General features: G+C 34.4%; 1 protein-coding gene, 2 long non-coding RNA genes and 1 pseudogene across 5 annotated transcripts; all 4 read right to left on the reverse strand.

The window, feature by feature from the left end:
- Positions 1–1688: 1688 nt before the first annotated feature.
- Positions 1689–4135, reverse strand: LOC146909741 (F-box/FBD/LRR-repeat protein At1g13570-like; annotated as a pseudogene). Its single transcript, XR_015019489.1, has 3 exons — positions 3324–4135; positions 2852–3023; positions 1689–2773 (listed from the first exon to the last, which is right to left on the reverse strand). The product of XR_015019489.1 is annotated as an F-box/FBD/LRR-repeat protein At1g13570-like (transcript).
- Positions 4136–10242: 6107 nt separating this feature from the next.
- On the reverse strand, positions 10243–12836 carry LOC146909742 (F-box/FBD/LRR-repeat protein At1g13570-like). The gene is made up of 4 exons (XM_085724059.1): positions 12665–12836; positions 11288–12146; positions 10865–11026; positions 10243–10786 (listed from the first exon to the last, which is right to left on the reverse strand). The coding sequence occupies exons 1-4, from the start codon at positions 12700–12702 to the stop codon at positions 10505–10507; spliced, it is 1341 nt and encodes a 446-aa protein (XP_085580185.1). The 5' UTR covers positions 12703–12836; the 3' UTR covers positions 10243–10504.
- A 418-nt stretch (positions 12837–13254) lies between these two features.
- LOC146909743 (uncharacterized) lies at positions 13255–16139 on the reverse strand. 2 transcript variants are annotated; one of them, XR_015017907.1, is made up of 7 exons: positions 15831–16139; positions 15652–15754; positions 15172–15355; positions 14963–15026; positions 14757–14861; positions 13624–13714; positions 13255–13496 (listed from the first exon to the last, which is right to left on the reverse strand). It is a non-coding gene; the product is annotated as an uncharacterized LOC146909743 (long non-coding RNA). The 2 variants fall into 2 exon arrangements; XR_015017908.1 differs by lacking the exon at positions 14963–15026.
- Positions 16140–16343: 204 nt separating this feature from the next.
- On the reverse strand, positions 16344–18237 carry LOC146909744 (uncharacterized). The gene is made up of 3 exons (XR_015017909.1): positions 17888–18237; positions 17616–17746; positions 16344–16644 (listed from the first exon to the last, which is right to left on the reverse strand). It is a non-coding gene; the product is annotated as an uncharacterized LOC146909744 (long non-coding RNA).
- Positions 18238–25510: the final 7273 nt, after the last annotated feature.

Here is a 25510-nt window from a genome sequence, read left to right on the forward strand (position 1 = left end):
ATAGGGATATGCATCAGGGATGATCGCGGAAGGTTAGTGAAAGCCAGAACCAGTTGGTTATCGCCGCTCTTAGATGTGACCGAGGGAGAAGCTATTGGCCTTTTATATGCTATCAGATGGGCAAAAGAGCATAATTTAAATAATGTAGTTTTTGAGCTTGACTCTAAGAGGGTAGTAGATAGTTTTCACAACACTAGAAATGATGTATCTGATTTAGGAGCTATCATCAGAGAATGTAGGACTACCTTCTCATCCTTTTTCACAAACTCAAGGGTAGAGTTTATTAGGAGACAAGCAAATGAGGTTGCTCATAGACTTGCTAGGGCAGCCACATTATATGCTAGTATCCACACTTTCATTGTATTACCTGATTGTATTCAAAATGTTCTTATTAATGAAATGAGATAGTTATTTTCTGTCAAAAAAAAAATGTGTTAGTATGACCTTTGCTTTTGCACAAAGTCTGCCTACTAGTTGCAGGAGTATCAACCAATCCCACAAATAAATATTATGAGTTGTTTTATAAAATCGTCTTTAATAAATAGTATGAGAAAGATAAATTATTGAATTGAATTAAATTGAAAGAAGATATGATAATAAATAGTTTAGAATATAATAAAAAAATAACATTAATATTTATCGGTATTCGAAAATGATTTACTCCCTCCGTCCCAATTTATTTGACCCCTTGACTCATTTCACACAGATTAAGAAAAATGTATAAATAAAGGGGAAAGTGGAATATATTGTATTGGGAATAATAAAAGTAGTATTATTTAGTGTTATATTGTATTGGGAATGATGAAAGTTGTATTGAAAATTGAAATGAGTCAGTTATTTTGGGACACTTTTTTTTAGAAAATGGGTCAGTTATTCCGGGACGGAGGGAGTATAATTTATGACAACTTTTTTTGTTGAAACAACTTATAATTTATGACAGAGAGTACTATCCAATGATGTGCATTGAAAGTCCGATACTTTTTTTTTTTTTTTTTTGAAAGAAAGAACCGAAACTATGATGTGCTCGTTAACACTTGTTATAATATTTGGTTTACTTGAATGCTCTTTGAATAATACTAGTAGGTACATAGAATATTATTGAAAAAATAGATTTGTTTGTATGGAATGACACACCTTTGTACAAGTTCTGTTTGTTTACTTGCTAGATTGCCATGAATTTAACCTTGTCTTGATTTGTCCTTATGTCTTTTGAGCGTTATTAGAGCACATATACTCTTAACAACTATTGTCTTCTGATGTATTTTCTTGATCAATTATATACTCTTAATATTTTAACTATACCTATCACTCACCTCACAATGTAGGATACAGGTACAAAATATAATAAAACTATCCAATCCTACTTAAATATGTTGTTTGATACACTCAAATTATTTATTAATAGCTTAAGTACTTGACTTAGTTAAAAATTCATGTTACGAATATTTTTTTGACAGAAAAATATTATGGAAGTTAGCAGGCCTTCGTTGTAGGTAGTTTTGTTTGTGGCTAACATAGGGAAGCATAAGAGTATGGAAGCATAATATCATATAATATAAATAGAACATAATATTAGATACACATGAAGACAACATTTTATGCGGCTCTAATTCTGTCCTAAAATTGTTTGATAGTTCTTAACACAATATCAGACTTTCTTTCAAAGGAAAAACACAACATCAGACTTTCTTGCAGACTCCTTGTCTGTTTAATTTATAGCAAGATAAAATGCATATTATACAATAAAAGATCGATATAGTCTTGTAAAAGATCAATATGTAAAATATTCAAAATTTTATGCATTGTTTCTATCAAGCTAACATACAAACCAAAATCTTATTCAACTAAACAATAATAAATATACGAAGATTAGTGATATTGTTTTCTAAACTTTTTGAAACTGAGCCATGATCCCATAGCTTCTGACTATTTAGCAAACTTTTGATCAAACCAGACACCCTTTAATTGAATTGCTTCGAGTTAAAGATCAATAAGATTATGTGCTTTCTTGAGACAAATTGACTTCACATCTTGATTAAATACTCGATATAAGACTTTGAGATTAGGAGCAGAGAAATTAACATATTCAAAACATTTGCAGTGTAAAATGATGAGGTTTTCAAGTAACGGACAACCAAAAATAAGACTCTCAAGAGCAATTGACAAGTTAAATCCACCAAATTTAAAGTAAGTCAATTCCTTACAAGAGAAGACAGACTATGACATTAGTTCAAGATATGTTCTGAATCCTAAGTTCATAAGCTCAAGATATGCCATGCCCCTTGTTGACGAAAACTTATATACCGGTCGATTGTGGCGCATAAGAACATCCCGGTCGATTATGTCAGGGGCATCATAATGCACGAACTTACCAATAATTTTTTTGTCAAACCAAAGTCATGGGACTGAAGTCCACATATACACCTACACTGTTTTGACAAAATGCTAGTCCTATCTAGGTCTTCAATTTTCAAGTGTTAGGATGCCATGAATAATATTACAATGGTGAGCCACTAATTCGATCAATGTGATCATCTTGTCTGACATAATTGTTGATGAGAGTTATAAGGGAACCAGGACAAACTTTAAAAGTAAGAGTCCTTAACGATGTTGAATTTGCAAGTATGAACCGTATCAAACTCATTGCATGAGGAGAAATTCTATATGCTCGAACATGGATATTCACCATCTGCAAATTATTAAGGCAATCACTACTGCATTCTAACTCCTCTGAATGATCCGACACTTGTTCGGTAGAAACATCGATATAACTCTGAAGTGTAAAAATTAAAGTGTCAAAATACAACAATAAGAAATAAGCTAAGAAGCTTAGGTAATCATGCATGTTTACCTGTATAATAAGTTCAACCAAGCCAGGAGCACATTGGAGTGCACTAACAATATACAGAAGTTCTCCTCTATCATTGAAATTCACACCACCCAATTTCAAATATTCATGGAGCTGAACGAGCCTTTTAGCAGTGTTTGAGGAGTGTTTGAGGAATGATATTTGCATACTGCATCTATATGCATATTAAAAAAAACTATGAGATATGCGCAAACAAACTACACTTACAAGTGAAAAATAATAACTTTCAGCATAAATATTGGATTGGACCATCGATCAAAATTCAACATTGCTTCTCTTTTAACTATACAAACCACAAGGCCAAGCAAGATAGAAGTAGTGATAACATGTCAAATATAAATTTGAACGTTCATATATGTCAACTGAATATTATGCTTTGTTTAATACCAAACTAACATGTGAGATAGAATCTTAACCTTGTAAAATCAAAATATTAGTGATGATGTTTTCTAACCTTGTAAAAACCGAGTCGTGGACTAATAGAAAGCCTTTGAATGTTTTTTGGCAAACTTTTGATCAAACCAAATACGCAGCCCTCAGTAGCTTTGAGTGTAAGATCAATCAGATTATTTGCTTTCTTGAGACAAATTGACTTCATATTTTGATTAAATTCTATCAATAAGACTTCAAGAGTAGGAGGAGCAAAATCAAAATATTCGAAATCTTTACATAATACAATATGAAGATTTTTAAGTAACGGACAGCCAGAAATAAGACTCTCGAATGCACCGGGCTCGAATCTAACAAACAATAAGTGAAGTTCAAGCAATTTTTTAAACCCATAGAAATCAGGTGGAATTGACAAGTCAAATCCAAAAAGCTTAAAGTACGTTAATTCCTTACAAGGGAGGAGAATATATGGCATTCGATCGGGATGTGTTGTGTCGTTCACAAGCTCAAGATGTTTAATATCCCTCTTTGACAAAATTGGAATCCATGTATTGAGGTGTTCAATTGTGATCTTGAAATTGTAGTCGTGAGATAAGAAAAGACCAAACTTATCTATGGGCCCTTCGTGTTGCATAAGAACATCCGTGATAATTTTATAAGCTAGTGGATCATCGAGATCCTCGTACTCTTCAAAAAAGTCATCACTAAACCAAAGTCGTGGGGCTTTAGTCCACTTATACCTCCACTGTTTAGACAAAATACTAGTCCCAACTAGGTCTTTGATGTCCAAGTGTGCTAGGATGCTGTCAATGCATGGTAAACCACTGATTCGATCAATGTGATCATCTTGACCCCCCTCTTGTTGGAAAGAGTCATAAGTGAACTACAAATTCAAGCAAGCAGAAGTGTAAATATTACGATCCGACTTCAAAATACTGATGCAACACAAGAAATATCAGAAGAGTCAATGAAAATCTAACTTTTAATGCCCTAATAATCATAGTGATCAATACAAAATCTAACTTTGAATGCCTTAATAATAACAAATCATAGTGATCAAGTAACATTATTCTTGATGAAACACGTCGGTGCACTAATAATATATTATATAGTTATTATTGAATCATGCTTGAAAAACTAATGAGTAAATGAAAGAGTTGCGATTTGTGATAGTTTGATGAAACCTTACTTACAGTTGAAAGCACGAAGGCTCTTGCGATCTCAGAGTCGCTGCATTTGCAATGCGCCGTTTCTCATGTTTTGTCGAAATGTTCCAACACTGGTGCTTGTTTGCCGTTTTTATGTCTTTTTATTACACAAAATCAAAATTGTTTGTCTAGGGTTTTTTTTGGACAACAATATGATATATCCAATGGATCAAAGCCCAACAAGGCCCATATCAGAATGATACAAAAGTTTTAGCAAATGAGGTACACAATCTATCCATACCCCCTTCATCTACTACGTTGCCACTCAGGGCCGTTCTTCGGCAAGCGCAAAGAGCTCTACGGAGCCGGACCTCCAATTTATGGGGGCCTCAATTATTTGTAGGGATATGAGTATAATTGTTGGGATGTAGAATAATATTTTCTTTTGTTATGTAGGTCCAAATCAAAAGCTTATTATTTGACAAAATTAAAGAGTAAATGGACAAGTTAGGTCAAATCTACACATCTATCAACAAAACAAATTAAAATCAAAATAATGTTTATTGTTAATTTGTAATTGTTTAAATTATCATTTTTTTTATTAGGGGTCATTTTTAATATTAGAGTCGAGCCTCCAATTTTATTGGAACGGTCATGTTGCCACTATGGTTGCAACATCTACCACTTGTACGTGTTGTGTTTTTTCTCAAAATGGCGAATGGGAAGTCAAAATGGAATAATTAGGTGAGATTGAAGATTGAAAACCTGGATGTAAGAGCATAGAGACCCTATTACAGAATCTTAGGCAAATTAATATGACAACAAAAAGTCAGGATGAAGGTGCAGCATAGACCTTTTGCTGAATCTTAGGCAAATTAATATGACAACGGAATTATAAAAATATCGTCATTTGAGTTTATCTCAGTTGATAGGACATTGCATTATATATGTAGGGATCATAATTTGAACCTCGAACACCCCAATTATTCCTCCTAAAAGGTGAATTCTCATTTTAGGCTATTTGACGATCTTTTTTTTATTTATATATGAAAAATACCCTTATAATGAAAAGATTATAAGACAATGTTGTTTTGGCGAAGAGATTGGCGGGAATAGAGGTAACTTTGAATGGAAATCTTATGTATAGATTTAACAATTTTAATGTATAAAATAAGATAAGATTCAGTAATTGATTTATTCACCTAAAAAGTGCAAAATATGTAAATTAAAGACCATTTAAGGAAGGTTAACTAGTCCACTAATTCTTGTTAAAAAAACTAGTCCACTACTTTAAAAGCATGAAAATTGTTATTTGAACATTTATGACTCATCATCCAAAAATCTCACCACAAGCTGGGTTGTCGATAAGCACAACTTATTATCACAATGAAGTTTTTTTTTTATTAGGAACCATTAGGGAACTTAATGTGTGCTCTTTGTGATGCTTGTTCCATCCTGTGAAGCCCAGATACGTAACACGATATCAATATGATACGATACCGATATGGCGATACAGAAAAATTTGCAAAATTCCTGATACGATATGGTCGGGATAAATGCACAATATATAAACATAACTAAAATTGATGATAAATTAACATTCACATTACTCAAAATGAGCAAACAAGTGACAATTACATATTTTAAGTTAAGTACCATCCTAAAAGGACATCATTAGTACTATCCCAAGAAATCATCATCAGTACTACCAAAAAAAGACATAGTTTAGCAATCCATAAAGAACATCATAGTCTACCATTGACTACTTAAGAGGAAACACAAATTGTATCAATCTCCTCTCCTACGTTTCCATCATCAAAGAACATTGTAGCCTCCAACTCTGGTTCATCTAAAGACAGCTCAGCTAATTCAATTCCAACACCATCAAGCGGGTCATGCGCATCTCCACTAATGTCCCACATCTTTGTCTCTCCTTTCTTATACCCTTCTTCTTTCCATGACAAGAGTCGAAGATTATTATGCACATGTCTTTTAGTAATTTTTTTTTAGTAAAGGTATTTTGCTAATTATATATATGTGTAAATATTTTGTACACTAACCATGTGTCTAGATTACCCTAAAAAACTAGTGTATATAAATTAAACTCTTTCTATCTATTGTGATTATAAAATGGACCGAGTAGCATTATCATCAATCCTCTCATTGGATGTCAGTATATTAATATTTTTCTACAACCTCTAAGAAAAATAAACTTTTATAGTATACTAAACTCTTTAATTTTTCATTGGCTGTAAGGATTTATTTTTTGAAGTGAAGTAAGGATTTGTTTTTCCTCGCTAATAAGGATTTTTTCTTATTCTTTTGACAAGCCTTTGCTGGTGATTATTTTTAACAAGCCTTTGCTTAGAAGTGAAGTAGTATTAAATAGAATTAAATATACATAAGCATGTCCATATATCCCAGATGGAATCGACCAAACTAACATACAATTCAAATCTTATTCAACTAAAATATTAAGTATAATAAAGATTAGGGATGTTGTTTACTAACCATATTCATTATGTGACTGTACCATGATCCCATTGAAAACCTTTAAATTTTTGGCAAATTTTTTATCAGACCAGATACCCTTCCATTTTTAGTGCTGAGTTCAAGATCAATAAGGTTATGTGCTTTCTTGAGAGAAATTGACTTCACATATTTAAGACTCTGAGTATAGAGCAGAAAAATCAACATATTCAAAACCCTCATAAAATAGAATGCTTAGCGTATCAAGTAATAGACAACCAAAAATAAGACTCTCGGGAGCACTAAAATCAAATGTAACTTTTTCTAAGCTAAGTTCAATCAATCTTTTAAAGCCATAGATCGAAATTAGGTGGAATTGACAAGATAAATCTGCCAAATCTAAATTAAAGTAAGTCAATTCCTTACGAGAGAAGATTGATATTGAGGATTAGTCTTATGTTCAAAGAAGGCCAAATACCTCCCTGAGTCCTTTAAGTTTCATGTTTGTAACAGATAGGCCCTTTAAGTTTTTTAGGTAACAGATAGGTCCTTTAAGTTTCTAAAGTTTCAGATAGGTCCTTAACGGAGTTGATATGAAGGACCTATCTGAAACAAACTCGAAACTTAAAGGACCTATCTGAAACCTTAGAAACTTAAAGGACCTATCTGTTACCTAAAAAACTTAAAGGACCTATCTGTTACAAACGTGAAACTTAAAGGACCCAAGGAGGTATTTGGCCTTCAAAGAAATTAAACTTGTGAAATACTTTGTGGAGCTATTTGGGATTGCAACTTGCAAAGCCCTAGTTACAACGGTTTTTTAGAAGGAAAAGATATAATATTTTTTAGTACAAAAATAATGCTTAGAAAGAAGAAAACAAACTATATGTTTGCTTCCGTGTAAAGTCCGTTTAGTGCTTATGATAGACATACAAAATATGATAAAACTATCCAATCCTACTTAAATATGTTGTTTGATACACTCAAACTATTTATTGATAGCTTAAGTATTTGACTTAGTTAAAAATTCATGTTGCGAAAGTTTATTTTTTTGACAGAAAAAATTATGGAAGTTAGGAGGCCTTCGTTATAGGTACTTTGTGGCTGACATAATAGGGAGGCATAAGAATTTTTTTTTTTTTTTGAATGGCAAAATATATTATATATAAGGGGATTAAATCTCAAGTATTACACCAAGAAGAGAAAATAAAAACACCAAAAACCCCCACAGAAAAACTAGCACCCTGAAAATGCTGAAACCCCTAACAGCTCCTCCTCAAAGAACCAACACCGCCAACAGTGATCAATTAGGCACCCGATAGAGATTTTGCTTCAAACGTTCAGCTTCGGCCACCACTCAAGTTCCGGTCTATCGGAGGATACATCACAATAGCCTAGAAGTACCTGCGTCACAAATTTGCTCCCGACCTCGAATCAAAAGCGATCGGTCCACAAGACTCCCGACACAAGTCAAAAAGGCATCCCTCAACTCACGAACCACTAGAGCAGACGCTAAAAGCAAAACAGTAGCGCAAAGCAACCAGCTCGAACACAAACAAATCAAAACAAGCCACCAAATCAACCTGCATCACCACCACCTGAAAAGGCCGGCAGGAAGGCTTAAGGTGCAACAAACGACTACTCCGTCAACATGAAGCATCTGCACACCACACTCTTTCGAGCAACAATAACCATTCAACCAAATCATACTCCAAGAGCAGGAGGCCTCCAGCGGCAAGGCTCCAAAGGAACAAAACAACAACACCAACAAAACACAGCTCAGGCAACACACAGAACCCAACCCTGAAAGGAAAGTGAACCACCAAAAGGCTGAGGGAGATCTAGATAGCCTCGACCCTAGACCCTTGACAGAACACGAAACCTAAAACATAAACACAACAAAACAAACACAGACAGAACAGAAAGACAGCTGAACAGAGAACCACCAAGAGGCTGAGGGAGATCTAAACAGTCTCGACCCTAGACCCGAGACAGAACACAACACCTAGAACAAAAAAATAGCAAAATAAACCTGAACAAAAAGACCAAAAAGTAGCGGAGTGAACCACCAAGGGGTTGAGGGAGACCTCAAACCGCCTCGACTCTAGTCCCTTGACAGAACACAACCGAAACACACAATCACAACACAAACAAACAACTAAAAACCACACAAACAAACAACATAGAGTGAAGGATGAAATAGTTCAGTAGGTACGATTGACGGCTACAACCGCCAGCACTGAGCGACTACGCACCAAACTCTTTCGAGTAACATCCGGCGAATAAAATCCACATAGATGAAACCGAACTTTTAGAACTAGATGAAAAACCTAGAAAATCCAGATTCGGATCAAACCTCTAACAACTTCCTGAAAAAGAAAAACAAAACAATACAAAAACAGCTGCAAACACAAAAAAGCACGGAACAGCACAGCAGAACCCAACAAACGGAACACACCAAAACCCAACAAACAACCACCCATCGGTTCCGGCGACACCACAAAGACAACACACCCACCAACCCAAAAAGCACACGTGAGAGAACCAAACCAACCTCCAACAACCCAACGATGGCGGAGCAGAAACGACAGCCAGAGAAGAACGGCGGCCGGCGACGAGATCCAGAGGAGATACCGGATAAGAACGCTGTCGGAGAAGAACGACAGCCGACGACGAGATTCAAAGGAGAGAACGGCCGGCGATGAGATCCGGAGGAGAAACGGCCGGCGACGAAACAGGAGGAGAGCAAACAACCACGCAAGCTCCGGAGGAGGGAAGCTGCTACAGTGGTGCGGAGAAAGAAATCTCGACGCACCACCCACCACAAAGTCTACATCGACGCACACGTGAGACAAGGTTTGGATATGGAGGGAGATGGCTGGGCCGAAAAGTTTGTTAAGGTAGGAGGAGAAAGTTTGTTTTGAATAAAATAAACCAGTTGAGAGGCATAAGAAATTGACTTCACATCTTGATTAAAATACTAGATATAAGACTTTGAGACTAGGAGCATAGAAATTAACATATTCAAAACATTCGCAGTATAAAATGATGAGGTTTTCAAGTAACGGACAACCAAAAATAAGACTCTCAAGAGCAATTGACAAGGTAAATCCACCAAATTATAAGTAAGTCAATTCCTTACAAGAGAAGACATGATATGACATTTGTTGAAAATATATTTTGAATCCTAAGTTCATAAGGTCAAGATATTCCATGCCCCTCGTTGACAAAAACAGAATCCACATGTTAATGTCTTCAACTTCCTTAATACTTAACAATTTTGAAATATCAAATTCACTATTTATTCACCTAAAAGATGCAAAATAAAAGACCATTCTTGTTCAAAAAAAAATAGTCCACTAATTCAAAAGACATGGAAATTGTTGTTTAAACATTTATGATTCATCATCAAAAAATCTAAAATCAGCCAACAACCAACCAAAACAGAAAGTACATTCACTAATTCACAAACTATTACAAACAATTGCCACATAATAAGGATAAAAAAAATAATTTTTTAAACAATGCTCCAATGTGCCAACCAGCCTCTTCACTCCACAAATAATACAAACAATACATTCACGGTCACCGCATCCTCAAATACTCACATGTGCTCTAACATCGATATTCACCATGGAAGGAACTCAACATGTGCTCTTTGTGATGCTCGTTCCATCCTTAACAAGTCTTGTGAAATTCTAGTGAACTTCTTTGAAGTAGGACCAAATTTAAAAGTAAGAGTCTTTAACGATGTAGAATTTGCAAGTATGAACCGTATCAAACTCATTGCATGCTGAGAACCAGCTCTAACATGGATATTCACCATCTGCAGATTATTAAGGCAATGACTACTGCATTCCAACTCCTCTGAATGATCCGACACTTCTACGTTACAAGCATCCACGTAACTCTGAATTGTAAAAATTAAAGCGTCAAAATACAACAATAAGAAATAAGCTAAGAAGCTTAGGTAATTAATCATGTTTACCTGTATGACAAGTTCAACCAAGCCAAGAGCACATTGGAGTGCACTAACAATATACAAAAGTTCTCCTCTATCATTGAAATTCACACCACCCAATTTCAGATACTTTATGGAACTGAACGAGCCTTTTAGCAGTGTGGGAGGAATGATATTTGCATACCGGATCTATATGCATATTCAAACAAACTATGAGATATGTGCAAACAAATTACACTTACAAGTGAAAATAATAACTTTCTGCATAAATATTGGATTGGACCATCAATCAAAATTCAAAATTGCTTCTCTTTTTTAACTATACGAGTAAGATAAAGTACGTAAACAGAATATTATGCTTTGTTTAATACCAAACTAACATGTGAGATAGAATCTTACCCAACTGAAAAATAATAAACATACAATTTATAGTGATGTTTGTTTTCTAACCTTGTAAAAACCGAGTCGTGGACCGATAGAAAGCCTTTGAATGTTTTTTGGCAAACTTTTGACCAAACCAAATACGTTGCCCTTAGTAGCTTTGAGTGTAAGATCAATCAGATTATTTGCTTTCTTGAGACAAATTGACTTCATATTTTGATCAAATTCTATCGATAAGACTTCAAGAGTAGGAGAAGCAAAATCAAAATATTCAAAATCTTTACATGATACAATATGAAGATTTTTAAGTAACGGACAACAAGAAATAAGACTCTTGAGTGAACCAGGCTCGAATCTAACAAACAGTAAGTGAAGTTCAAGCAATCTTTTAAACCCACAGAAATCAGGTGGAATTGACAAGTCAAATCCGAAAAACTTAAAGTATGTCAATTCCTTACAAGAGAGGACAATATATGGCATTTGATTGAGATGTGTTTTGTGATTCACAAGCTCGAGATGTTTAATATCCCTCTTTGACAAACAAGAAATCCATGTATCGAGGTGTTCAATTGTGATCTCGAATTTGTAGTCATGAGGTATGAAAAGACCAAACTTATCTATCGGCCCTTTGTGTTGCACTAGAACATCTGTGATAATTTTATAAGCTACTGGATCATCGAGATCCTCATATTCATCAAAAAAGTATTGGTCAAACCAAAGTCGTGGGAGTGGAACATAAGTCCACATATACCTCCACCGTTTAGACAAAATACTAGTCCTAACCAGGTCTTTGATTTTCAAGTGTGCTAGGATGCCGTCAGTGACATTGCATGGTAAGTCACTGATCCGATCAGTATCATCACTGATCCGATCAGTATCATCATCTTGACTGTTCCTCTTGTTGGAAATAGTCTCAGTCCTAAGAGAACTACAAGCACAAGCGTAAATATTATGATCTGAATTTAAAATACTTAAGAATAATAAGCTACAAAGATTCTGTGCAACTTGAAATATTAAGAGTTTAATGCATGAGCGATGTTTTAGAAGTTCGATGATCAAGTGGAGTTTCAAAATCTACAGATTTAAGAACCAAGGAAATTTCAGAAGAGTCGATACAAAATCTAACTTTGATGCCCTAATAATAAATCATAGTGATCAAGTTAATGAAACACCACGTCTACATGAAAAATTACTTGACTTGAGTGCCCTAATAATAAATCACAGTTATTATTCAATTGTGCAAATGGATGATAATGATAAATCGATGGATGATACTATGATATGCCTATACAATAAATCATAGTTATCACAATCCATAATAATAATAATAATAATACTATCCATAATAATTAATAGATCATAGTTATCATTGAATCGTGCAGATGTATGATAATAATGAGCAAATGAAAGAGTGGCGATTTGTGATTTTGATGAAACTTTACTTACAGAAAAAATTGAGACGACGACTTGACGGCTTCTGCCATTTTTTTTTTGGAGAGCAATGCGCCGTATTTTATGTTTGTCGAAATGTCCTACCACTAGGTTTTGTTTTTAAACAATAACTTGGTTTTGTTTTTAGAATTCTGCTCTTTACCCAACAAAAATTGCTCGCTCCCAACTGAAAAGACCATTTTACCCATGCGTGAGTTAACTCGCGCTCGTTTCAAATTTCAAAAGTGGAAGAAGAGCATATTTACATTACAGTAATTACTTGTGGAGATTGGAGACAATTGCATGACAAATAATTTGTATCACGTGAGTTCTTGGCTGACTAACCGATTCAATTATTAAGTTCTTTTGTGACACGTATATAAATTAAAGCAGCTTTTGTCATAATATTGAAACATTGAAAATGACTAGATCGCGCGACCCGTGCTATCGCACGGGTCAATATTGAGTACAATATATTTGCAATTTAGGACTACGACATCACATGAAGATAAATTAAAACAATGTGAAATACATTTTAATGTAAACTTCATTCCAAATCACATGGGTAGTAATAATGTTAACTAACGAACACTTTGGAACACTTCTTGGTAAACTACATTAGATGTAACACTTGTATATTTGTCTTAGTTATATAAATATATATATTTATGTAAGTCTGAGCTATGGGTTTAGAAAAAATAATTACATCAAAGAATACATATTATACATATTTATCTGGTACACTATTACAAAGACGTTGTGTGAAGCGTTCACATATTACACTATTACAAACTTTGACAACAGATATGATACTTCAGCCATCTCATGATAGTAGCAGGACTCAAAACTGTTGAACCATTGACAATTATCAAGTATTATCATGCAACATAATCAACAACAAATCAGTACCTATATATCTAAACAGAAGTAACTATTATAAATAATTTGTGAGGAAGACAAATTAAACTTCTCACCGTCTTGCAGCCCCTTTGCTTTTCCAAACTGATATATAAATCCAAGACCTTTGCTTCCTTTCCCACATTCCTAATTAGCAACCCATTTACTCTGCAAGTTTCACACTTATCATGTTATTATTTGCATAGATAACATTAAAATGGCTAAAACACATTCATTTTCTTTTAACAACCAAAATTTATTGAGATCACAAATAGTACAGTGCATGTCAAAATAAAACCTCATAGCAGCTGCAATCGGTAACATCTTAATCTATGTTCGTGCATTTCAATTATGAACCAAATTAGAGTGCTAAAAAATATCCTCGGCTAACACAAACCGCACCAGATCAGAAATAACAAAGTTGCTGCAACACCAGCAGACACAGAGAGCAATAAGGGAGAACAATGATCGAAATCATGGCAAAGAACTACATCAGCCCAGGCTGTAGGAAGCTCAGCACCCAAACCATGCAAATAGGAGTATAACAGCGACTAAACCAAATACTATTAAGGATAATTTGTAAGCAAAAACAACCGGCCAACACTCTTTACATACATTGATTCTTCACATACAAAACATTCTTTAAAAAAAACATTGGATCAAACATTGTATTTTTTGCTTTATCTTTGTGAAGTTCTCATTTGAGATTGGAATTATTCTAAAAAGAAATCTTCGCACAGGTTTGATAACTTAACAATTAACCTTCAATCTCATGCCGCTCAAACTGAATGAAAGGTCCTCTTGCATACCATTTAGTTATTAAAATTGAAGCTTATATATGTCACCCTTCCAATCCCCTATTCATCTGATTTTGCATCAGACAAATTTCATATATAACTTTATACAGGTACTAATTAGAATATTCAATTTCAATGCTTGGATTGCATAAGATTTGAACTTGCAAAAATAAAATATATTCAATACTTGTTGAAAATTACAATATATATGTCTTATATTACTTATTACTTATAAAACCTATTGAACCATCCACTATGAGAAGCTCTTAAAACTGATGTTATCAATCCATCATAACCTAGAGGTTCCCAAATATAGCAGAAAACTAATCAAAAAACGCTAAAAGGAAATAGGAAATGTGGGAAAAAATAATCAGTAATCAAAACTGCAAATATATGATTGTAACTATACATACTTTGATTGGTTGAAGATTTCCTCTGTGAATACACTGCAGAACCCCAACCATCATCAACGCGCTCAATCCAAACACAATCCCTTCTAATCGCATCAGATTCGCAACCTGAAAACCCAAAGAACACAACCATCAGGACCAAAATAATAATTGGGAAGCTTGCTAAAGTTAACGGAAAACAAAAAAAAAAAAGTGGAAAACCATATAACCATATAACCAAATTGAAGACCACATGGGACTTTTTGCAACAGCCACCACCGCATAAACCTCCTTCTAGAATATAACAAACAAAAAAAAAAAGACCTTTTACAAATCAAACTCAAAGGCATCCCCCTTTATTTCAAATGAATTAAAGACCCGTGCAAAAACATCAAACAATGGTTTTCTTGTTGTCAGTAAAAATTGCACACAAACTTACCTGTGGATTGGTTGTCTAATTACACCTCATTGTGACGGGCTCTGGAGCGTGAATCTCTATCTCTAGTTTATGGAATGTGATTTGGTTGGTTGTTTCTACACCTTCTTTCTTTCTTGGAACCATCATATTTGTCATTATCCCATTTTGCATTGTCATTATGACCCTGATCAGTATTTGCAGCTCTCTACAAAAGAATAGCACAGTCAGTGAAGACCTGAAAACATACAATAAGCTGGACAAATCATCTGGTATCTAATCAGTCAAAGGATTTATTCCAACTATCAACAAATTTTATAACATAAACAAATTTGAAACTTAAACCATAGGCAAAGCAAAACTGAGTATAAACTATAGCAAAAATATAAACACTGGGAAGCCTAAATTTGCAGCAGCTTTAACAACAAAAAATCCAATAACAGGTAGCAAGAAAAGTTTATCAATGATGATACTAATGAGGACCAAAGGTTCGAAACTTGTTACCTCCTTTTTGTATTCCAGAACCAACTACCTCCTCTTAATATACCATAAACAAATACCTGTTGCATCACATCTTCTAAATGACCCGGATCTGGACCAACGAACTCTGCATCATCACTACAACAAATTAAAAGTGCAACACATATTCATAATAAAAAAATCTTAATCAGAATATCCATTACCTTTGGGTCTTACAACATGCATAATCGGAATAAGCAAGAAAAGCATAGGATTCAACAATTTTGCACAGAATCAGAAGAGATTGAAACCCTAAAACTGCTGAAGAATTGATTCCAAAAATCAAAAACGAATTGTAATAATTTTGTTTGTTTGTGAGTTGAACTTGAAATCAAAATCGTATGGGAGAGAAATTTTGGGTTTGTGAAGCAAAATTGAAAAAGGTTTGGAGAAGAGGAAGATGAGGTTACTCTGTGTTATAGAGAGCGCGGTTTTTGAAAGAGAAGATATTGTGCTTTCTAAAGTGGTCACGTGGAGCTTCATCACCTATTTTGGGTAATTTTGTGCTGGTCGGTGGGCATCCACAGAGTTTGAGTCTTTCTAGAAGGGTAGGAATGTCAAAATGCTTTTTTTAAAATGCTTGCAGTTTGGAGCCCAAACAGGGGCAATCTGGTAAAAAATGCAGATCAAAATGCTAGGGTTGTGCTAGGGTTTGCTAGCAGTGCTGAGTTCCCTTTAACTAGACCATTGACCCGTGCGTCGCACGGGTCATATTAACTTTAATATATATGAATAAAGTATATCATAAAAAAAGTTGATGTTAAATAAAAAGTATAATACAATTGTATTAATATTAACATACGAAATTTTAAATTGTTAAATACCGTTCATACTTCAGTGCAACAATTCGGTCGCACACGATATCTTGCAAAATTTATGTATTAAGCAATATATTGTCTTAACAACGATTACAACATTACCTTAAAAAGTAAAGGGTACATAGACCCGTGCTCTACCCAAACTTTTCATTAGGCTTCCCTGAAAATTTGAGCAACAAACTTATTCAGTCTTTCATCGAAACAAACTAAGAAATAATATTATGTCTAGAAAAATAAAAGTTAAAAGAAGAATAAAATGTCATCTAAAGAAAAAACAATCAAAAGCAAAAGTCACCTAAATCACGTAAAAAAAATAGAGAGCAAAACAGATCATCAAAATTGGAGTCATAGTCTTCTATCTTCGTTTTGTATAAACACCGGAGGTTAAAAAAAATCTTTTGAATCTTCTAATGTTAATTTGCACACAATTTTAATTTTTTTTTAACCTCGCACATGTACCTTTTATGAAGTCAATTATCATATAAAAAAAAAACATCAAAATGTTAAGAAACCTTCCAATTATATTAGAAAATAGAGAAGGTGTGAACTATTGTCATTGCACCAATAACTGTTTATCTTCATTATTATTCTAAGCTTAAGTTGTAGAATATGAGTATGAGTATGAATAAAAAAAGGAATAATTATTGTTCAAATTGGATAGCCTACATATTTCCATAATAAGCATCAGGTAAGAAAAATAGAAAATCGAGCAAATGATTGTCAATATGACACAATGCTATAATCAAACATGTGACAACAAAGTAGCTAATCTCCATTACCCAACAACGAACGTTTTTAAGATAAAGTAACACCCAACAACTATAAAAATAGTTAGTAAAAACTTGTGCAACTTGAAATGAACTCCTGCCACTGCCAAATGGGGCTGGTTTTGTAGATTTTTTTTTCTTTTCTATCTAATTATTTGTTAACCAAGCAGTTTCATCACGTTTTGTTTCCCAATTACTTATTTCACATAGCCTCCAGATTTGATTACATTGCTGCAAAAGGACTATTAAAATAAGGGTTATGCTAACCGGTGTCCTCTTAACCAGTGTCTCAGGGGCACTGGTTAACATTACCCTTAAAATAAAAAGTGTGCTTAGAGAATTGCACAGAGAAATGATACACAACCTTAACCTTTGCTCACATCTTTGCATCATAGTATATTGCATGAAGAAAGTGTGGTTAGAGCAGCCTCGGCACTGTTAATCTTTTGTTTGCCTGCAAAATTGTTTCACGACTCTTTTTTACAAACTTTGTTTCTGCAAATCACAATAAAAACAATGAATAAAAAGCACTAATTAATGGTTATTTGAAACAATTATGATATTGGTTTTGAATATGAAAAAAGCATTAAATGATGTGTCCTTAGCTTGCATAACACACTTTTAAGGATTGCTTACTGTTTGGTTGCCCGGTAGGATTGAGAAAAGCACGTCAGGGAGTGGTAGTCACCACTATTTTTAAAAGCTACAATACTAAGCTTCTGCTGCAACGCTGCTTTGGAACGTGGTTTTGGGAAATTGAACGCTAAAGCAAACACACTATTAGACATTAAGGGAGGTAGTTGGCAACTAAATTAAGGCTTATGAAAGGACATTTACATTTGGGAGAGAAATTTTAATTTGAAGCATTAAATGATGTGTCTTTAGCTTGCATAACACACTTTTAAGGATTGCTTAGGAGGGAAAAGCCAAAAGCTATTAGGGTTTAGCAAAAGCTTGACCTAATAAGCTTTTATAGTAAGTATGATATAGTAAGATAAGATGTATCATGTATGGTTATATTGAAGCAATGATGGCACTTTGACAATGACGACAACTTTTGTCTTATATTGAAGTAAAACATGACAGAATGCAGGCCACCACATGATATTGAAGCTTTTGCATGAAAGAAAAATGATTTTTCTGCAACATGACTTAAGTCACGCAGTGTGAGTTAACTCACGCAAATTTAACACTAGCGTGAGTTAACTTATGCAAGAGTATTTGTGGAATTTCAGTTAGGAATGATCAAAATGTGTTGGGTAAAGAGTAGAATTCTTGTTTTTAAACAATAACATGAGAACATGATATATTCAATGTATCAAAGCCCAACAAAGGCCATATCAGAATGATACAAAAGTTTGAATCTTGCTCTTTACCCAAACGGTCTTGCTCATTCCTAAAGTAAATGTCCAAAATACCCCTATGCGTGTTAACTCACGCTGCATGAGTTAACTCACACTAGTGTTAAATTTGCGTGAGTTAACTCACGCTGCGTGACTTAAGTCACATAGAAAAAACACACACTAAAACTCAACGTGAGTTAACTCACGCTGGTTTTGTTTCATCCATATTTCAACTTTTTCACATGTTGTGTGGCTAGGAAAATGTGTGATGGTTATTGATTCCACTAAAAAGTAGTGGTGGGATATGTGTCAACAATTCAAACATGTGTGTGGCTAGGAAAATGTGTGATGGTTATTGTTTCATCCATGTAGCTATTGGAATATGTGTGTGGCTATGAATATGTGTAGCTAGGAAAACATGTATGTTTCAACTATTCAAACATGTGTGTGGCTAGGAATATGTGTAGCTGTTGGAATAACGCTCACAAAATGTTGCCAGCACATTTGTTTGAATAGTTGGCACCGTTTTCCTATGGCATTAGGGCTGAAAATGAGTCGAGTCGAGTCGAACGCAGTCTGAGCTCGACTCGACTCGATAAGTATTGGTTCGGCTCAAAACTCGACTCAAGTTTGATACGAACTTTTTTTTTAGCTCGAGCTCGGCTCATTTAAAGTTCGCGAACCACTCGATTCGGCTCGTTAGGTTCAACCCGCTTGCTCGAATCACTTAATTCAAAAATATTTCATTTTTGTCAATTTTTTTTTATTTTTCACCCTTTTAATGAAAAACATAGATTGTCTTAAATAAAACTTGGCGAGTATCTAAACAATATTCCAACATATTGGTACATGATTATTCATATGCAATTCATATTCACATATATCACGTACCAAATTAAAAATAATAATAATACTAGGAAAATTGCTTTCTGACATAGAATACTTCCTATTGACACAAGTAAATGATGCTTTTACCCCCAGCGGCAGTTAACAGCCGCTGGTTAAAGCGCCTTCAGTTAACAACCGCTGGCTTCAAGCGGCAGTTAACTGCCGCTCACACCAGTTAACAGAACCAGTGCATTCTGCACTGATTTTTCCAGCCATTTTGGCATGTTTGTACCTGTAATTTCAAATGGCTATTCCGCATTAAATGAAACCGAAACAACAACATCCAGCAATCACGAACATCAACATGTTATAGTTTATCAATTATTCGGTAACATTAAACAAAACCGATAATGCGTTAACGTTTCACAATTGTTTGAAATTCGTCAAATTTTGCACATTGTGCAAAACATTACACGTAATGTACATTAATTACTAATAAATGCGAAACTCAAATATATTGATATACATATAAATAGTTAAAGGTTAGTTACATATCACCCAATAAATTGGTCATTACATTATATATCCAAAAAAATACGTCGGCGCGTATCAACCAAAAAACGGATTAACACCGACCAAAAAGTGTCACATTTCATCTAATAAAAGCAAATCATCTAAATGTTCCAGAACATCTTCAAATTCGGGGTTTTTTTTTTTAACCGGAGGGTCATCAAACATAATTGGATTGTCTTGATTTGTTGGCTTTTTTGGTGGAACCGGTCTATCTTTGAGCTCAATGTCCATAAGTGTTCGGAAACGATCGTGTTGATCCAAGAATTCATCCTCCCATGTTGCCGCCTCTTCGCTCCTGTGATTTCTCCACTCCGTGGATGCTGGAGGTAGTGGGCAACCATTTTTTAAAGAAAGAAGGACAAAATGATTTGGGATTAGACCAAGGCACATCATGTTGCTTTTCGGGTTAACCGGAGGCCGACCTCTAAGTGGGAAAAAAGTCTCGGAGATGTAGTCTTTCCATGTAGTCATCTCTAACACCGGCCTATTGTAATATGATGCAACGATGTGTTAGGAATGATGTAGTCATCTCTATTCAGCAATGATTTTGAGGCAAGATTTTGACACAAAAATTTTGAAATGGGTTTTTTTTGGGTATGGTATATGAATGATGTAAAGGTGATGAACGAATAGGTGAGGTAGGGGTTTGCTGGTTTTGGGGGGAAAGACAGCAGCGGTAGTTAACAACCGCTAGGTCCCAGCGGCAGTTAACTGCCGGCAAATCTTCCAGCGGTAGTTAACTACCTCTAGAGGCATTAAGGTCATTTACTTGTGTCAATTGGAAGTATTCTTTGTCAAAAAAGCAATTTTCTAATATTGGGCCCTTCAAAAAAACAAAACCAAAGAATACTGGCACTTAATGCATAGGTTTGTTTAAAAGCTTGAACTAGAGACTATATGATACATCGTCCACATTCAGGGTTACATTATTTTATTATTAGCTTTTATTATGTTATATATTTTGTTATATACATTACCGAGCTAACTCATGAACCAAACGAGTCGAACTATATATAGCTCAAGTTCAGCTCATTTAATTAATGAACTTAATTTTTCAGCCCAAGTTCAGCTCATTTGGTTCATGAACCAGGACCAACGAGTTAATTGTCGAGTCGAGTTCCGAACTATGTTCGAGTTAGCTCGGTTCATTGCCATCCCTGTATGGCATATGTGTAGTGTTGGCATATGACATATGTTCTCAGCAAACTATAAGGTTCAGTGTAGGGGAAAGGAAACCAGCGTGAGTTAACTCACGCTGAGTTTCAATGTGTTTTTTTTGGCGTGAGTTAACTCACGCAACGTGTGTTAACTCACGTTTCCATTTTCACTAGCGTGAGTTAACATGCGTAGGGGTATTTTGGACATTTACTTTGGGAATGAGCAAAACCATTTGGATAAAGAGCAGGATTCCAAAGGTTTTAGCAAAGGAGGTACATAATCTATCCATACCCCCTTCATCTACTATGTTGCCACTATGGTTGCAAAATTTAACTCTTAGGTAAAATTGTACGTGTTGTGTTTTCTCTAAATGGAGAATGGGTAGTCGAAATGGAATAATTAGGTAAATCTGAAGAGTGAAAGCCAGGATCTAAGAGCAATAAAGATCTAATGCGGAATTTTAGGCAAATTCATATGACAACAAAAGTATGAAAATACCATCATGTGTGTTTAGTTTAGTTGATAAGACATATGTAGAGTCAGGGTTCAAACTCCAAACACCTACTTATTCATCTTAAAAAATGAATTTTAATTAACCACTAGACTACTTAACATTTGTTTATTATAAAAATACCCTTATTATGAAAAGATTACAAGAATGTTGTTTTGGCGAAGAGATTGAGCGGGAATAGAGGTAAATTTAGATGGAAAAATTATCTATAAACTTAACAACTTTAATGTATAAAATATATGATACATCGTCCACATTCAGGGTTACATTATTTTATTATTAGCTTTTATTATGTTATATATTTTGTTATATACATTACCGAGCTAACTCATGAACCAAACGAGTCGAACTATACATAGCTCAAGTTCAGCTCATTTAATTAATGAACTTAATTTTCAGCCCAAGTTCAGCTCATTTGGTTCATGAACCAGGACCAACGAGTTAATTGTCGAGTCGAGTTCCGAACTATGTTCGAGTTAGCTCGGTTCATTGCCAGCCCTATATGGCATATGTGTAGTGTTGGCATATGACATATGTTCTCAACAAACTATAAGGTTCAGTGTAGGGGAAAGGAAACCAGCGTGAGTTAACTCACGCTGAGTTTCAATGTGTTTTTTTCGGCGTGACTTAAGTCACGTAGCGTGAGTTAACATGCGTAGGGGTATTTTGGACATTTACTTTGGGAATGAGCAAAACCATTTGGGTAAAGAGCAAGATTCCAAAAGTTTTAGCAAGGGAGGTACACAATCTATCCATACCCCCTTCATCTACTATGTTGCCACTATGGTTGCAAAATTTAACTCTTAGGTAAAATTGTACGTGTTGTGTTTTCTCTAAATGGAGAATGGGTAGTCGAAATTGAATAATTAGGTAAATCTGAAGAGTGAAAGCCAGGATGTAAGAGCAATAAAGATCTAATGTGGAATCTTAGGCAAATTCATATGACAACAAAAGAATGAAAATACCGTCATGTGAGTTTAGTTTAGTTGATAAGACATATGTAGAGTCAGGGTTCAAACTCCAATCACCTACTTATTCATCTTAAAAAATAAATTTTAATTAACCACTAGACTACTTATCATTTGTTTATTATAAAAATACCCTTATTATGAAAAGATTACAAGAATGTTGTTTTGGCGAAGAGATTGAGCGGGAATAGAGGTAAATTTAGATGGAAAAATTATCTATAAACTTAACAACTTTAATGTATAATTCATCTTAAAAAATGAATTTTAATTAACCACTAGACTACTTAACATTTGTTTATTATAAAAATACCCTTATTATGAAAAGATTACAAGAATGTTGTTTTGGCGAAGAGATTGAGCGGGAATAGAGGTAAATTTAGATGGAAAAATTATCGACTAAAACCTCAATTTCGTCCTTGAATTTTGAAAAATTGGCCAAATTCGTCCCTGAATTTTTCGAAATATCTATTTAGTCCCTGAATTTACAAAATGTCAATCAAATCAGTCCCTCCGTTAAGTTGGTCTGTTAACGGAGGTGACGTGTAACGTTAACCTCTTACAAAGCTTACCACGTCAGATGTCACGCAAGCAGGGACCAAATTGATTGATTTACAGAAAATTTCCAAGGACCAAATTGATGGATTTTCAGAAAATTTCGAAGGACCAAATTGATGGATTTTCAAAAAATTGGCAACGGCTCTTTCTCCTTGTACCCAGTAACGGCTCTTTCTCCACTTCCAAATTAACGGGTCTTTCTTCCTCAAATATATAAATATGGAACCCTAATGTCACCTAGAGTTCAAAATCCCCCAAAATTCTTCCATGAATTGAGTAGGTGTTCTTCCCCAATTCAAAAAACATAAAACCCTAATTTTGTTGATTCAATTCGAAATTAAAAAATCATTGGTCATTGTTGAAGATTCGGTGTTTAGATATGATGGGTAGTGGGCGTATGGGCAAAAACAACTACAACAGTCGGTCTTCATCTTCAAGCTCTATGTACAATGATGATGTGAGAGAGCTTCATTGTTGGTGTTCTAGAATTTGTGTTGTAAGAAAAGCAAACACTGTCCAAAACCCAAGAAGGCCTTTATATGCATGCCATCTGCCTAAGGTTTGTTTAACAATGGTTATGTGATGTGTGAATGGTTTGTTTAAATAGTACTGATTTTGTTTTTTGATTGTATAGGATGATGATGAAAATTGTAAATTTTTTGTGTGGGTTGATGAAGCTGAAGAACTAGGCTATTTTAAAAACAATGGTGCTAGTCATGGAAGAAATGCAGGGTTGATAGAGAAGCCAAATGACAGGGGCAGAGAAGAGGTTTGGAAGGCAAGGTTGATGGATAAAGTTGATTGTGTAGGAAGTGAGCTTAGGTTGATTAAGATATTGATAGGAGTATTATGTTTGATTGAGTTGTTTAGAATGCTATTGTATTGTGCCAAGTCCATGTAATGTTGCAAAGCTGTAATGAAAAGAGGTTGTCAATGAATGAATCAAACCCTTCTGCCAAAAAATTTCAATCAAAATGGTCCTTGAATTATATGCATATCCATCATATCGATCCTCAAATTAGTAAAAATACCATCAAATAGGTCCTTGAATTTTTACAACAGATATCCTTGGTGCATACTTTTGCTAAATAAAGTAAAAAGTAAAAGACAGACACTTTGATTATAAAAAGACATACATTTGCATACCATCATAAGTCATATATTTGATGTTCATAAGTCATTACATAGCCAAAAAATGCAAATTACATATCCATCAAGTCATCAGATCATTTGATGTTCTTGAGTGATTACATATCCAATAAACCATAAACTAAAAGAGTCCAAAAAGCAATAATTAAACTAGTCCAAAAACATAATTTAAACAAGAATCACTGCTTTGGAAATCCTGGAGTTGGGATAAACTCCATGTATTGGTGTTGCGTAGAAGCGGATGACCCGTAATTTGGATTTGAAACTCTAATAAGTCTAGGAGCAGTTGGATTTTGTGGAGCAGGACCCCTCAGTGGTGTTTGTTTATGTCTGTCATTTGAAATCACTGGTCCTCTCATGCCATATCTCCTTGTACTCATTCCCTGCAAATAAAATCAATCATATCAACCCTTAAATTATAACAATATCCATCAAATTAGTCCTTAAATCTCGAATTTTTTCCATTTCCATCAATTTAGTCCTTGTACACGTGGCTGCCTTGTTGACACGTGTACATGACAACACAACATGCAAGAGGACATGTCATCACCACTAACGGAGCTATTTGACGGAGGGACCAATTTGATGGACGTTTGTAAAATTCAGGGACTAAATAGATATTTCGAAAAATTCAGGGACGAATTTGGCCAATTTTTCAAAATTCAAGGACGAAATTGAGGTTTTAGGTCAAAAATTATCTATAAACTTAACAACTTTTATGTATAAAATAAAACTAGTTGTTCTGCTCGTGCGATTTGTTGGTGTTGTGAATTCAAACCGAGCCACATGCAAGAATTTGAGTCACACGCAACAACGGAAAATTTCTCGATAGATTATATTTTTATTCCAAAAAATGCTAATGAATTTGCTTTACCAAAAGAAAAAATATTGAAAGCAAAGCATGGTATATTATATAGAATATTAAAAAAAAACTTCATTTTTCTCGTTTTCTTGTATTCCTTAGTAATTTAACCAAAACCCAGATTAAACAATAGAACAAGTATAAACCAAATCAATATCAACTTAAATTGTCATATAAAACTTAAAGAGTAGCATTAGAAAGTAGCAATACATTCGCTACTTACTCTTTTATTAGTTAAAATTCGTAAATCTTACCAAATCATGTCCGTCACAAATAAATTTGGGGGATCTATATAAACTTTAACCAATAAAA

This window comes from Medicago sativa, chromosome 7, assembly GCF_051527215.1.
Source record: "Medicago sativa cultivar Bolivia chromosome 7, Bolivia_mono, whole genome shotgun sequence".
Classification (NCBI taxonomy): Eukaryota; Viridiplantae; Streptophyta; class Magnoliopsida; order Fabales; family Fabaceae; genus Medicago; species Medicago sativa.